The sequence below is a fragment of the Mobula birostris genome, chromosome 13 (assembly GCF_030028105.1).
Source record: "Mobula birostris isolate sMobBir1 chromosome 13, sMobBir1.hap1, whole genome shotgun sequence".
Taxonomy (NCBI): domain Eukaryota; kingdom Metazoa; phylum Chordata; class Chondrichthyes; order Myliobatiformes; family Myliobatidae; genus Mobula; species Mobula birostris.
The window spans coordinates 8956840-8972853 of record NC_092382.1 but is presented as its reverse complement, the minus strand read 5'-3'; the positions used below and the strand labels follow the sequence as shown (position 1 = coordinate 8972853).

Genomic DNA, 16014 nt, shown 5'->3' with positions numbered 1-16014 from the left:
TTATTTGTTACGTTAGTCTTTTGCATCAGAACGAAATGAACAAGAAAGCTTACTCTGCTGCAAGGAAAAATGTCACCTCGCTTCCTGATTTTTTTTTCATAAATTTCCATCCGTACAAACTGCACGTTGAATCTCCCCTGCATTCTCCGCAGTACAATCGTATGGTTAACGTTGTTTTATTTTTTTCCTCAATTAAAACTGGTAAAACGTTGTCTATGGACATAAACAAAGAACTCATTTCTCAACTGCGATGAATATATGGACTATTCTAGCGGTGTTTATTATTGTCCTGCAGGTCTAATTGTTTAATGTTATTCTGTAGTGACTTTGGGATGATACCAGTCGTGTATATTACAACCGGGACAATTGTTCATGTATCGCAGACTTTCATTTTCCTCTTTCAAGTCAGCATATTTTAGCTGCTTTTCACTTACTGATTTCTACGTGTTGTATTTATCAGAATGGCTATACTGTATCTATCAAGTAAATTGTCTTTGCATGCTTATCCTGTGATATTATATCCGGACGAGGATCCACTCGCTCTAATAATGGATCGGTCGTAATTTAATTGTAAGGCTCCGGCTCCAAAACAGGATCAGGCTTGTATTTACAGTAATCTATAGTATCTTTCATGACTTTGCATCTTAAAACAAGATTTTGATGAATGATGCTTGCCACTTGATGACGCCTGTGTAAGTAACTAGATTGAAATCAAATGCTGTTGGATAGGTTCTCGTTTCAATTGGCAGATTCTGTTTCAGAGCCCGAGAGAGGCACAGCACACTTCGTAATGAATTTGTTAGTCTTTCAATGTGTATTTTTGTTATTTCTGTGTCAACCGCCTGGTCCTTATTTACACAAGGAACCACTCAGTTTCTGGGAGGAGGTCTCCAGCTTTGAGGCTGCCGTTGGACGCTTTCCTCATTTGCTCAGATCGTGGGGATCTCATCCGCGGACGATTTTGCTCATCTATTGGCTAGCTCTTTCTTCTATAGCAGTGTTTCCCAACCTATTTTAGCCCGAGTGCCGTGAGTCAAGGTGAACTGTCGAGCACCCTAGCGGCTAATTTATGCATCCCCAACAACGTCTGTTAGGTTGGTAAGGTCGGACGAGATTGCCGAGTGTCAGAGTCGTTGTGACGACGAATGTTCACTGCCTGCAGTGCTCTGCTTCTTCCTGTGTCCCAGCGCCACGTCTTTTTTTGGAAGTGTCTGCTCTGCTAACGGTCAGTCAGGTCTGGTGCCTCAAGTTAGAGGCAGCTTACCGCTCCATCAAGAATCTTGAACGCCCCCCGGCGAGTGTTATTTGTTCCTAAAGCCGTCTTAGGATACGTAACCGCCCCCAGAGGGAATAACTGTTCTATTGTGATAGTTTCTTCATGTTTCTGGGTTGACCTTACATTTCAGTTCAGAATAGCGCATGATCGGAGCTTGTTGAATCCTGTTTTCGTTGATGCAAATACATCCTTAGAAAAGTTACCGTCAGTGGGACAGAGGGAATGGAACTCCCTCAACATCTTGCTACCTCCTCTCTCTATAGTGTGCTCACCGTATCTGTCACTCCTTTTCTCCCTACCCTTCACCCTCCTCACTCCTCAAAACACCTTCCTCTGTCTCTCTCCTCCATCTTCTCTTACTCTCCCTCTCCCCTCTTACCCTAATACACCCTCTCCCACTTCCTCACCTCCCTGTCTTACTCCGCTCACCCCAACTTTTCCTCACTCTCACTTCTCTTCTCCCCTTTCTGTGTACAAACCGCACCGCGCACCCCGACACTGAATCTCGGCCCGAGTTCACTCCAGGATAGCATCCCGTCCTTTTTGATGTGCGATTGTGACAGCAACAAGATAAGTAGCCTGGGTAACAGCGGAATTTACTGGCATTTGGAGTTGGATGAAGCACAGGAGGGAGAGAAAGATTAGATTAGACTATAGGGACACACAGTCCTCTTTTATTGTCATTTAGTAATGCCTTTGCATTAAGAAATGATACAATGTTCCTCCAGTGTGATATCACAGAAACACAAAACAGACCAAGACTGAAAAACTGACAAAAAACACATAACTATAACATATAGTTACAACAGTGCAAGCAATACTGAAATTTGATAGAGAACAGACCATGGGCACGGTAAAAAAAAAGTCTCAAAGTCTCTCGAAAGTCCCATCATTTCACGCAGACGGTAGAAGGAAGAAAACTCTCCCTGCCATGAGCTTCCAGTGCCGCAAACTTGCCGATGCAGCATCCTGGAAGCACCCGGCCACAGTCCGACTCTGAGTCCATCCGAAAACTTCGAGCCTCCGACCAGCCCTCTGACACCGAGCACAGAGCACCATCTCTGCTGAGCACTTTGACCCCAACCCCGGCCGCCAGTAACAGGCAAAGCCGAGGATTTTGTCCTTCCCCTCCGGAGATTCTTGATCACACAGTAGCAGCAACAGCGAACCAGGCATTTCAGAAGTTACTCCAGACGTTCTTCTGTGCTTCTCACGTCTGTCTCCGTCAAATCAGAATTGTGCACGGCCCCTACTTACAAATACCGGTATCATACACCGGAGAGGCTGCGCGCTGCGTTGCACCACCATTTTCTCCTCCCCAGAGATCTAGAGGAAGAGGGAGAAGGAGAGAAGGGAAAGTGGGAGAGAGAGGGGGAGGGAGAGAGAGAGAGAGAGACAGAGAGAAAACAGGCTGAGTGGTGGTAGTGAAAGTGAGGGAGGGAGAAACTGAGTTACAGAAATAAGAGGCCGTTGGAGTGTTAGCCAGACAGACTGAGGAGAGATGGGAGGGAAGTAGCGGAGGCGAGAAACAGAGGGGAGAAAGATGGTGGCAACAACCAGTGAGGGGAGAGAATGGCGGGAAATGAGATGGATGTGGGAGAGAAGTAAACGGGAGCGAGTGAGGGGACAGAAAGAGGCGCGGGAGAGAACGACGGAGGAGAGAGATTGGAGGGAATAGAGATGGGGAAATAAACCGGGATAGAAAACAGGGATTGAGGCATGGGAGATAAACGAGGGAAAGGGATGGGCTCTTTGACATCTCTGCTGATCAGTGAGAGAGAAACGGACAGGGATCGAAAAGGGCTGCTCATTTTAAATGGAGACGTATGGAAATTTCTGAAATTCTAAATCTTCCATGTAAATTCCTTTAGGATCAGTGAAGTGTCTATCTATCTGAGAGTAAGCGGGTGGCTGGGTACATTGAGGTGGAGATAGAGGGGGATGGGAACAGATGCATAGATTAGACACGGCCGTGTTGAATAAACATAATATCATAAGACTTCCTCCTCCTCTCTCTTCTGAATTGATTTCCCTGTAGTCTGAGGGTGTACCACCAGTCCTGGGCTCTGCATTATGGGAAACGTCCTCTCCACATCCTCTCTATCTTGGCTTCTCAGTATTCAGGAAACAGCGCCCCCCCCCACCCCCATTATTCTAAACTCCAGTGGGAACAGGCAAAGAGACACCAAACACCATGAGCTGTGGTCTTGTTAATCAGCGTCAGGTGCAACACCTTGTTCAAGACCATCTGAAAATCCAAACAAACAACACCCACTGCCTTTCTCATTTCACCAAAGAATTCCAACAGATTCGTCTGAGAAGATTTCTCCTGAGGAAAACCATGCTGACTTTGGCTGTACACGGGAGGATTTAAAAGAACTGTCATGGAACAAAATCACTGGCAGGGTCCAGCCGGCCTGAGCTGACTCGCTACTGCAGGGGTCCCCAACTTTTTTGCACTGCGGACCGGTTTCATATTGACAATACTCTTGCGGACTGGCCAACCCGGGGGTGAGGGCGGTGGGTAGGGTTGCCAATGGACAAGAGTAGAGCCAAATACATTGTTTACAGAGACTACAATGACCATGAAGCCTTGCGCGGGCACCAGTGCGCATGCGTGTACCTGCCGATTTCTTCTAGAAATCGTTTTTGGCGATTCTGTTCGCGGGGGGGTGGGAAGGGAGGTGTGAATCACAACCGGAATATAGGTGATAAGTGGCTACTACACTCAATTTTGTTTCTAAGAGCGTTTATCTAACGAATTTAATATTACACACACAGTGCATATTTTCCTCGCATGAATATAGCAATAAGTCAATTACCGTATCAGGGAAGGACAGGGGAGCTTGAAGTAAGTGTTGAACGAACTTCCAGTAGAAATGGTATAGGCAGGTTCAATATAATTTAAAGAAAAATTGGATAGGTATATGGACAGGAGAGGAATGGACTAGGTCAGTGGTCCATCGTTGGTGGGACTAGGTGAGAGTAGCGTTCAGCATGGACTAGAAGGGCAGAGATGGCCTGTTTCCATGCTGTAATTGTTATATGGTTATATAAGTCAATAGCATCATAACATTTTAAGTAACATTTGGATATTAAACACACAGCACATATTTTCCCCATATGAACATATAAATCATTGCAACACACCAATATTGCTGAATCAGTGGGAGCCCTGGGCTTGTTTCCCTGCAACCAGATGGTCCCATCGAGGGGTGATGGGACACAGCGATACTTGAACGGGGTTCCTTATGTCCAGTCCATTACACAATTTGGTTTTCGTTGCATTCATTGCAGAGATATGTTGGAAATGGGAGCAACATTTTCAGTGCTTTCGTGGCTTTCTCAGGATATTCAGCCTTGACTTTGATCCAGAACGCCAGCAGAGATGTTATGTCAAACATACTTTGCAGCCCATCATCATTTGCAAGCTCGAGGAGTTGATCTCCTTCCCGCGCTGACATGGATGACGTGCGGGTAATGACCTCGCGTGCGTTCAAGCTCAACAGTGCGTGACAGGGAATGAGGAAAGGTGCAGCTGACTCATATCGCCAAATCATATCATTTCCTCGCGGACCGGTAGCGCATACTTTGCGGCCCGGTGGCTGGGGACCACTGCTCGACTGTACACTAGGTGTGTTATAAATTTACTAAGTACCAGAGACGGAGTTTAAAATAGAACTGACTGATTTGTCTCAGGTCAAGAATATTAAAACTCCAGTCCCATTAAAGGTGAATGTGCAGCAGAGGAAACTCCTCCCATGCCCAGTGACCAGGGTGCAGACTGGGTGTGGTGAGCAGCAGCAATAATTGCAGAGTTCAGCACCGACAGTCACTCTCGAAATAGCATTCAGCAACAGTGATGGACAAATATCCAGCATGCAGCTTATTGAAACTTTCTCCCCAGTGTGAATCCCGTAGGGTGTCATAAGGATAGATAACTGAATGAATCCTTTACCACATTCACAGCCGGTGAACAGCCCTTCCCGAGTGTGAACTCAATGATGCACATTTGGTTGATTTGGCTGAGAGAATCTCTTCCCAAAGTCCGAGCAGGTGATCAGCCACTACCCAGTGTGAACTGACTGGTGTCTCTGTAGTTGACTTGACCAAGTGAATCCCTTCCCACATACTGAGCAGGAGAACAGCCTCTCCCCAGTGTGAACTCGCTGATGTACCTTCAGGTGAGATGACTGAGTGAATCCCTTCCCGCAATTTGAGCAGGTGAATGGTCTCTCTCCAGTGTGAACTCTCTGATGTGCCTTCAGGTGGGATGAGCAAGTGAATCTCTTTCCACAGTCTGAGCAAGTGAACGGCCGCTCCCCAGTATGAACTGACTTGTGTGCTTGCAGGTGGGATAACTGGATGAATCCTTTCCCACAGTCTGAGCAGGTGAACGGCTTCTCTCCAGTGTGAATTCGCTGATGTTCCTTCAGTTTAGATGAGCAAGTGAATCCCTTCCCACAGTCCGCGCAGGTGAACGGCCACTCCCCAGTGTGAACTGACCAGTGTGCTTGTAGGTAGGATGACCGAGTGAATCCCTTCCCGCAGTCTGAGCAGGTGAACGGCCTCTCTCCAGTGTGAACACTCTGATGTACCTTCAGTTTAGATGACTGAGTGAATCCCTTCCCACACACTGAGCAGGTGAACGGCCTCTCCCCAGTGTGAACTGAATTGTGTAGCAGTAGTTGGGATGACCGAGTGAATCCCTTCCCACAGTCCGAGCAGCTGAACGGCCACTCCCCAGTGTGAACTGACCAGTGTGCTTGTAGGTAGGATAACCGAGTGAATCCCTTCCCGCAGTCTGAGCAGGTGAACGGCCTCTCTCCAGTGTGAACACTCTGATGTACCTTCAGTTTAGATGACTGAGTGAATCCCTTCCCACACACTGAGCAGGTGAACGGCCTCTCCCCAGTGTGAACTGAATTGTGTAGCAGTAGTTGGGATGACCGAGTGAATCCCTTCCCACAGTCCGAGCAGGTGAACGGCCTCTCCCCAGTGTGAATTCGCTGATGTACCTTCAGTTTAGATGAGCAAGTGAATTCTTTTCCACAGTCTGAGCAGGTGAATGGCCTCTCCCCAGTATGAACTGACTTGTGTACCAGTAGTTCAGATGACTGAGCAAATCCCTTCCCGCAGTCTGAGCAGGTGAATAGCTTCTCCCCGGTGTGAAGTCGCTGATGTACCTTCAGTTGGGATGAGCAAGTGAATCTCTTTCCACAGTCTGAGCAAGTGAACGGCCGCTCCCCAGTGTGAACTGACTTGTGTGCTTGCAGGTGGGATAACTGGATGAATCCTTTCCCACAGTCTGAGCAGGTGAATGGCCTCTCTCCAGTGTGAATTCGCTGATGTTCCTTCAGTTTAGATGAGCAAGTGAATCCCTTCCCACAGTCTGAGCAGGTGAACGGCCTCTCCCCAGTGTGAACTCGCTGATGTACCTTCAGGTGAGATGACTGAGTGAATCCCTTCCCGCAATTTGAGCAGGTGAACGGCCTCTCTCCAGTGTGAACTCGCTGATGTGCCTTCAGGTGGGATGAGTAAGTGAATCTCTTTCCACAGTCTGAGCAAGTGAACGGCCGCTCCCCAGTGTGAACTGACTTGTGTGCTTGCAGGTGGGATAACTGGATGAATCCTTTCCCACAGTCTGAGCAGGTGAACGGCCTCTCTCCAGTGTGAATTCGCTGATGTTCCTTCAGTTTAGATGAGCAAGTGAATCCCTTCCCACAGTCCGTGCAGGTGAACGGCCACTCCCCAGTGTGAACTGACCAGTGTGCTTGTAGGTAGGATGACCGAATGAATCCCTTCCCGCAGTCTGAGCAGGTGAATAGCTTCTCCCCGGTGTGAAGTCGCTGGTGTACCTTCAGTATAGATGAGCAAGTGAATCCCTTCCCACAGACTGAGCAGGTGAACGGCCTCTCTCCAGTGTGAACTCGCTGATGTATGTTCAGTTGAGATGAGCAAGTGAATCCCTTCCCACAGACTGAGCAGGTGAACGGCCTCTCTCCAGTGTGAACTCGCCAATGTACCTTCAGTTTAGATGAGCAAGTGAATCCCTTCCCACAGTCTGAGCAGGTGAATGGCATCTCCCCGGTGTGAACTCGCTGATGTATCTTCAGTTTAGATGAGTAAGTGAATCCCTTCCCACAGTCCGAGCAGGTGAACGGCCACTCCCCGGTGTGAACTCGTTGGTGAGCCATTAGGCCAGATGACCAAGTGAATCCTTTACCACAAGTTCAGCGGATGACCAGCCTCTGCTCAGTATGAACTGACTCATGTGTCCAAAGGTGGGTAGACCGACTGAGTCCCTTCTCACACACAGAACAGGTGAATTCGCTGATGCACCTTCAGTTGAAATGACCAAGTGAATCCATTCCCACTGCCTGAGCAGATGAACGGCCTCTCCCCATATGTAAAATGACGGGCATGCCAGTCGGTCAGATGACAATCCCTCCCCACAGTCTGAGCAGGAAGGATGATCGAGTGAATCCCTTGCTCCTCTTCTTAAGTATCTGGACAGAGACAGCAAAACTGGCGTGTTGTGTTCGAGATTCACGTAGACAAATTCCTTGCCATTTTTAACCTGTAAAAAGATTTACAAAATCCATCAATAGGTGTAGGACAACATTTCAGATGAGATTACTTGAGTTATCAAGGTGTGATCTGGCATCTCACTGTTACAGTGAAGTTCAACCCAAGTTGGAGAGAGAAATCATCTTCTAACTGGGCACAGTGCTGGTATCTGGAGTGACCATCAAATTCTCTGATGCTCTTCCTGTCTCTGTAAGAATGGGGCATTTCTGCCATCTCCAACCAGTGACCTGGCTCAGTTTGACTCTCTCCATTGGTATTATTCCCTGTTCTCATTGAGCTGCATGGGTTCCTGGCCCCACAGTAACTGAAACACTCACACACAAATAGCCGGCAGTGCATTCCACGCACCCACCACTCTCTGTGTAAAAAAACCTACCCCTGACATCTTCTCAGTATCAATTTCCAAGCACCTTAAAGCGATACCCCCTCGTGTCCACACGATTAATGCCCCTCATCATCTTGTGCACCTAAAAAAGGCTCTAAACATCAACAAGGAAATTATACATTGCTCTGAGGATTTGCCAGAAGTACTGTATACAAAATTATGAGGGTATAGATAGGGTAAATGCAAGCAGCTGTTTCCACTGAGGTTGGGGGGGTGACAACCCGAGGTCATGGGTAAGTGGGGAAGGTGAAAATTTAATGGGAACATTTGGAAAAGCTCTTTACTGAAATGGTTGTGAAAGTGTGGAATGAGATGCCAGAACAAGTAGCGAATATGAGCTCGGTTTCACTATTTAAAGGAAGTTTGGATGGGAGCCTGGATGGTAGGGGTAAGGAGGGCGATGGTCCCGGTGCAAGTGGTCGTATAAGACAGCTTAAATATTTTCTTCAGCATTGACTAGATGGGCCAAATAACCTGTATCTGTACTGAACTTCGCCATGTTACTATGACAGAGAGGCTGGTCAAACTTGTTTGGAAGGGAAAAGGTAGGAGTGACAATGGAGCAGCAATGGCTGGAGCTTCTGGGAGCAATTTGGGAGCTGAGTGATCGATACATCCCAAAGAAGTTGAAGCATCGGAAAGACAGGAGGACACAACTGTGGATGAAATGAGAAGCCAAAGCCAACATAAAAGCCAAAGAGAGGGCAAACAAAAGAGCAAAAACTATTGGGAAGCTTTTAGAAACCAACAGAAGACAACTAAAAAAATGTCAGATGAGCTCAGGGTGTGGAATTATGATATTGTAGTCATTAATGAGTCTTGGTTGCACCCAACAGTCTGAGGCATTTGGAGGAATAAAATGTCCGGGTCCTCAATATCTTTTGAAAACCAAGGTACCCTGCATCAGCCATCTTTCAGCTTTTATTCTGGCAGGCACATACAAACTTGACACCCTCAAAATTTCACTTCTGAATGCCTCCCACTTACCAAGTACTCCTTTGCCAGAAAACAGCCTGTCCCAAACCACACTTGTCAGATCCTTTCTGATACCATCAAAATTGACCTTTCTCCAATTTAGAATCTCAACCCATGGCCCAGACCTCTCTTTTTCCATATTTACTTTGAATCTCATGGCATTATGATCACTATTTTCTGTCACCAGCCCTGGAATATTTCCGAACAGGTTATTGCACACTTCTACATCCGAAATTCTACGTACTGATTAAGGGCACATTTGACAACCTCTACCCCATCTAGGCCTTTTACAGTATGGGAGTCCAGGTCAATATATGGAAAGTTAAAAGCACTTACTGGATCAACCTTTGTTTCTTGGCATGGTTTGTGATCTCTCTACAAATTTGTTCCTCTAAATCCTTCAGACTGTTGGGTGCAACCAAGTCCCAATAATGGCTACAATATCATAATTCCCTGTCCTGAGCTCATCTGGATTTCCTACGATGCTTCTTGCATTGTGATATACACAACTAAGCACATCATCACACCATGCTCAACTATTTGATTGCTGACTCTATCTGAGGTCTGAACAACATCTGACTGGTGTCAAGAAAACAACCTCTCGCTCATTGTCACAAAAACAAAGGAGCTGATTGTGGATGACAGGAGCAATGGAGACAGGCTAACCCCTATTGACACCAATGGATCTGGGGTTGGGAGGGTGAACAGCTTTAAGTTCCTCAGCATAAACATCACCAAGAATATCACTTGGCCTGTACATACTGGCTGTGTTGAGAAAAAAGCACAAAAACACCTCTTTCACCTCAGACGGTTAAAGAAGTTTGGGATGGGGCCCCAAATCCTAAGGACTTTCTACTGGAACACAACTGCGAGCATCCTGATTGGCTGCATCACTGCCTGATATGGCAACCGTACTTCCCTTAATCGCGGGAACCGTACTTCCGTTAATCACAGGAACCTGCAGAGACTGGTGCGGACAGCCCAGCACATCTGTAGATATGAACTTCCCACTATTCAGGACATTTACAGAGACATCTGTGTAAAAAGGGCCCAAAGGATATTGGAGACCCAATTCACCACAACCACAAACTGTTCCCACTGCTACCATCCAGGAAACGGTACCACAGCAAAAGGACCAACAGGCTTCGGGACATCATCTTCCACCAGGCCATCAGACTGATCAACTCATGCTGATACAATTGCACTTGTATGTTATTCTGACTGTCCTATGAACAAATTATTTGTTATAAGGTACTATAAATTACATATTGCACATTTACATGTAGACGTAACGTAAAGATTTCTACTCCTCATGTATATGAAGGATGTATGTAATAAAGTCAATTCAATTGATTTCACCCTCTCCACTATCTGTTCTGTCATTCTGGCTCCCATTCCTCCTACAACTTATTTTAACCATATCACCCCATTCCCCCCACACTAGCAAGCCTTACCACTAGGATATTAGACCCCTCTTGTTCTGTTCCCCTAACTAACGAATCCCCTATCATCCCTTTGATTTTCCCCTGTCAGTAATCCTCCTCCCCCAACAGTTTCTAAAGCGGTCCACCTGTTGTTGTGTGGGATAGCAACAAAAGTACTCTGCAATGGCTATTTAACCTCATTCCCCTTCCCGACTCGCACCCAGTTTCCTGTGTCCTGCACCTTGGCTGTAACTCACCTCCCTTCATGTCATATTTATCACCCCCTCCAACTCCTGGATGATCTGGAATTCATCCATTTCAAGTTACAGCTCCTTAAAGTGCAGGGTTACAAGCTGCAGCTGGATGTACATCTTGTAGGTGAGGGCATCAGGGACACTGGAGGTCTCCCCACCTTCCCACCAATGTCCCCTCTAATTTGTCATGACCAGTGTGCACATCAATCTTGTACCGTATATTTTTTACCCAGTAACAACATGTGCATAGTGAATTTTATATAGAGAGGTATTCATTTTAACAGCTAGCAAATCACTGTCTATAAGAACTTTGATCTCCTCTGGGTTTGTTTAAGTTCATCTGCACTCTCACGCAACCCATGTAGCAGGCCTGTAACAGATAACGAAGGATTTTCTCATCAGAGCTTTTGCACATTATCCATATATGGCTTGCTTGCTAAATTATGCTTTAAAAAGTCAGATTTCCAAGTATCACTCCACTTCTTCCCAATTGTAAATTCTCCAGCAACTTTTGCATCACCACAATACACACAGGTGACACCGGTTTCTACATTGCACATAAATATTTCCCCTGAACCCTCCGAGGAATTGAGCATCTATAAAAAACCTATGGGGTACGTAACAGCATACTCTAGGGGAAGAGATGGGGAAATACATATGCCAACTAACCAAAATTTTCCAAGCATTACATTCACAGGTACGACAGGCTTGCAAGGAAGGGAACTACCCCGCAGAGAGGAGTGACTATCCCACCATAGAACCTGGGGATTTTGTCCTGATGAAGAACTGGGATCGAGGGAATCTCGGACCTCGGTGGAGAGGACCACATCAGGAGTTACTGACCACTCCCACGGCTGTGAAACTGAAGGGGCAATCTCGGTGGATACAGTGAACAGACACCAAATTTGTTACTGACGGAACTGAGTAGAAGGACTCTCTCGGACAAAAGGAAAATGTATTGGCTGATAGTGGTGTTTGTGTTCATGTCTTTGAGAGGGCTCACCCCAGCATCCGGGGGCCCCCATGTTAACATCTTTCTGTCTCTCTGTCACATCTAAGCCAAACAGGTAGAACTAGGTGTCTGCTGGGTTTGTACTGAAATTCCCCAGCATGGTAAAACTATGATTCCAATGTCAGTAATCCCGCTCAACCAGAGCGAGGAACTCTCAGCCACGGCTTTCATAAACAACACCCGGGGAAGAGGGGTGAGGAGCTATGTTCTAGTCAGAGATGACTGTGGCTGTCAGTGTTTTGAGGGATGCTATCTCAGGCCCCCACCAAACGGAACTTCCTATACTGGGAAACATGCATCCTGGCCATACTTGCAGGTGCCCAGCATTGCAGAGGAATAACTGAGACCGAGCGATTTTGGATGATTGCTTTTCTCTCCTATGAAGTAGCCAGGAATTCACGAGAGATAATCAATTTGGCTACAGCACTTGAGGAGCTGGCCACAATACTGCAGGGGCCCTGACAGAAACACAGGCCCAAGTAACAGAAATATCCACTGAAATGACTGCAATCCGGCACACAGTCCTACAGAATTGTATGGCTTCAGATTTTATCCCAGCTGAGAAAGGGTGAACCTGTGCTATTATTGACACAGAATGCTACACCTATATCCCTGATGAGTCTACTAACATTACATCCCTCTCCGAGCACACTGCCGAGGAGACTGCAGCATTAAGAAAGTTGGACAGGATTTACATGGGGTCACCAAAGGGTCAAAATGATGGTCTTCGAAGGCCTGTTCGGTGATATGTGGGGCATGATATTGCATTATGGCCTAATAGTTCTACATGTCATTGTTATAATTACTGTTGTACGCTGTTATTACCCACTGATATGTAAATGCTGTACTCGGTTGCTTTCTCTGTGAAAAATTACTGCTTTGTTGATCATGTAATGATCAAAAGGAGGGAATGATAAAGTATGTAAAAGGGTTAACACATGGTTAAACGATAGCAGCCTGTTTTTCTGAAAGAAACTGCTGATGGTCAACAGATGTGCTAAGCCACGCTGAGCCATATTTCTGCTTGAGGGTAGCTAGCTGGGGTTTCAGGATGCTTATCTCCTTGTGCACTCATGTGTAGAGATAGGACAGATTCAGTCTGTTCTGTGTGTGTAAGCCATTATGACTATTTTGTAATTTGTCTTTAGCAAATAACTTTGACTCCAGCCTGTCTTGTGTGGGGGGTATCTGGACGGATATATCTGTGGTGTAAGGGGAATTGTTAGTCAGTTAGTGGATTGGGCAGGAACAGTCATGGACTGTTCCTGTTTGAGCGAATAACTGAATAGCCCCGGGTGCTTGGAATAAATAGTTTGTACTTATACGATCTCTGAGTGACTTTATCCGGATTCAACTTCCACAGAATGGGAGTGGTTTTAAAGGGCTGGGCTGCTGGAAGCACATTACCAGACCTGGAGTGATTGCAACTGGGTCTGACAGAGGCATAACTGGCTCTTCTGGGAACATTCAGTCTCACCCCAACTATTTCCTACCATCCTTTGTACAAGTATGCAACGTCTAAAAGACCAGTGTTTGAGTAAATGAGACTCACCAAACTTTCCCCTGACTGAATCACTGGGTTCTCCGAGTCAGATGGATCCTCTCCAGCTGATGCTCTCAACCCTCGGGCTGATTCTCTTGTTGCTGTTCCCTGATCTTCAGTAGTGGTTTGCTTCCAGTTGGGGTTTTTCTTCCAATAAATCTCTCACCGCAGGTCTAACTTTAACGTGAAAGATAATGAAGCACAATAACAATAAAAAGGAGAAAAAAACATTTCTGTTTAATGTTACTAAGAACAAAACTCACTGAAATTTAAACATTGAAGGCAGATATAATGATCTCAGTGAACAATCTATTATTGTCCCTCACACGTCACAAAACGATGTGGGATAAGAACAACCCATCATTCAGTCATGGTAAGACATAAGACACAGGAACAGAATTAGGTGAGTCAATCCATCTGGTCTGCCTCACCACTCAACCATAGCTGATTTTTATTCCAACACCATATTCCTGCCTTCCTCCTGTAACACCGAAGTTACTTAGCAATCATGAATATATTAATCTCTGTCAAAAATATACCCGAATGGCAGCCTCAACCAAAATCTGTGGCAACAAATCCTACAGATCAGACATCTTTTGGCCAAAACATTTTTCTCATGTCAGTCTTAAAGGGAAGCATCTTTATTCTGAGACTGTGCTGTCAGATCACAGACTCTCCGTCTAATGGAAACATCCTCTCCATGTCCACTGTATCCAGGCTTTTCAGCTTTCAAGAGGTTTACTTGACCATACATCCCTCCACCACCCCAACTGTCCCTCTGAACTACATCCAGCACAGGCCCAGAACCATGAAATTCTCCTCATACATAATGCCGATCATTCCTCAGATTATTCTTGTAAATCTTGTTTGCAACAACTGTACAAACACATTTCCAGGAATAATAGACAAATTGGTACCAGGATAATTTAGGGGGAAATGTTGTGCTTTCTTTACTGTTTTACTGTTACATACCTTGTGGGTATCTTGTGACTGTCTTATGACCATGAAGTAATGGAGTATCTTGTGAGCATGATGTAATTGCGTTGTGATGGTGGGGTCAAGTAATTTTCCTGCCAGTGTGAGGCCATGTGATGACCTGTTCCAACAGGTATACATGGGGAAACCCCTGTTGTTACGGAGTTAGTTCATCAGTTTTGGTTCGTCAGTTGGTTTTGCTGCGTAATCATCTCATGACGTAGTTTTGTTTCAAAGCAAAGTTTTACTCTCTATTTTAAGGTAAAACCGTTGTTCTGGCAGTTTCGCCAACCGCTGCCAGGTTTTGTTTGTTTACCTTTGCAGTCTAGTGTCGGAGAGTGAAGACCTTTACCAAACTACAGGAACCTGAAGGATTGAGTAAAGGTTGTGTCATTTGGCGGTTTCATAAAAGATCGACCTTATTGAATCTTCGTTCAGAATTAGTGATCTGCATCTGAGATAACCCCTGCAAGCTTGGGAAAGGTTTGTGCAGTGTTCAGCATCCAGAAAAAGGTCAGTTCCTTTAATCCGTTTTATTTCCTTTGACATGAATCCTTTGGACAGAATCAGCAGTAACGTCACATCTTTGAAGAAATCCGTTTCCAGAGAAGTCTCTCCTTATTGACTGCGTAAATCACTTGGACTTTCAAATTTACCACTTTAAGACTGTGTTTGAATTTACCTCTTTAAGAACTGTTCCAGAGTTTGGCTGTTTGTTAAATTGCCATATAGCAGTTAACTTCCAGTTAAGTTAGTCGTTAGTTTACTTTTCACTATTGTTGAGCAGAGTTTAATAAATATTTCAGTTTGTTTGTTAAAACCTGACTCAATTCTATATTCATAGTTGCCGACCACGTAACACTACGATCACAAAACAAGCCATTTCCGTTTCCAAGTGAAACCAGGTTTATTTCAGGAAATATAAACCAGTCCAGGGTGAACGTAATAAAAGGAAACTGGAATTACCAGAAACACTCAGCAGGTAAGGAATAGCTGTGGGGACAGGAACACACTTTACAATTCAGGTTAATAATGTTTCATCAGAATGACTTCAAACATTTTCAGTTTTTAGTGCCAATCTCCAGCAACTTGAGATTCTGTCTGATTTCCACTGAGTGACAGACAGGGGGGATTTCCAAACACAGTTTGAACACCAAACTCATGGGTCTATTTCTACTGCTGTAAACACAGAATAGTCCATTTACTCATAGCCTCTCCTCAGATTAGCAGTCATTGCTTCCAAAGGAACTCCAGAAATAAACATCTGATCCCAGACCAGAAATACTCGCTCAACACCTCATAAACCCAAGCAGCTCGATCCCCGGGTCCATTTTACCTGGAGCAAAAACTGTGATACCCCAGGATTCAACCTCACACAGCTGAACCTGCCACTCACTGACCCTGAAAATCTCACACATCACCCCCGCAACTCAGACTGGGTAGTGCATTCTGGGATTTCCACACAACCAATGTCCAGCTGCTCGAAATTTCTGCTTCATTGCAGAAGGACGACCATCCTGCCCCATCTGTAGAAGCACTAACCAAAGGCAAAACCGAAACAGCGACAGTTCCATATGCC

The 16014-nt window shown here is 45.6% G+C and overlaps 1 protein-coding gene across 1 annotated transcript in view; it reads right to left on the bottom strand.

The window, feature by feature from the left end:
- Window positions 1-1917: 1917 nt before the first annotated feature.
- LOC140208355 (uncharacterized) overlaps window positions 1918-16014 on the bottom strand; it is a 94442-nt gene continuing 80345 nt past the window's right edge. Inside the window, exon 4 of the mRNA XM_072276959.1 lies at window positions 1918-7507. Within this exon, the coding sequence (XP_072133060.1) occupies window positions 5344-7507 (2164 nt within the window). The 3' untranslated portion in view covers window positions 1918-5343. The remainder of the gene's footprint in view (window positions 7508-16014) is intronic.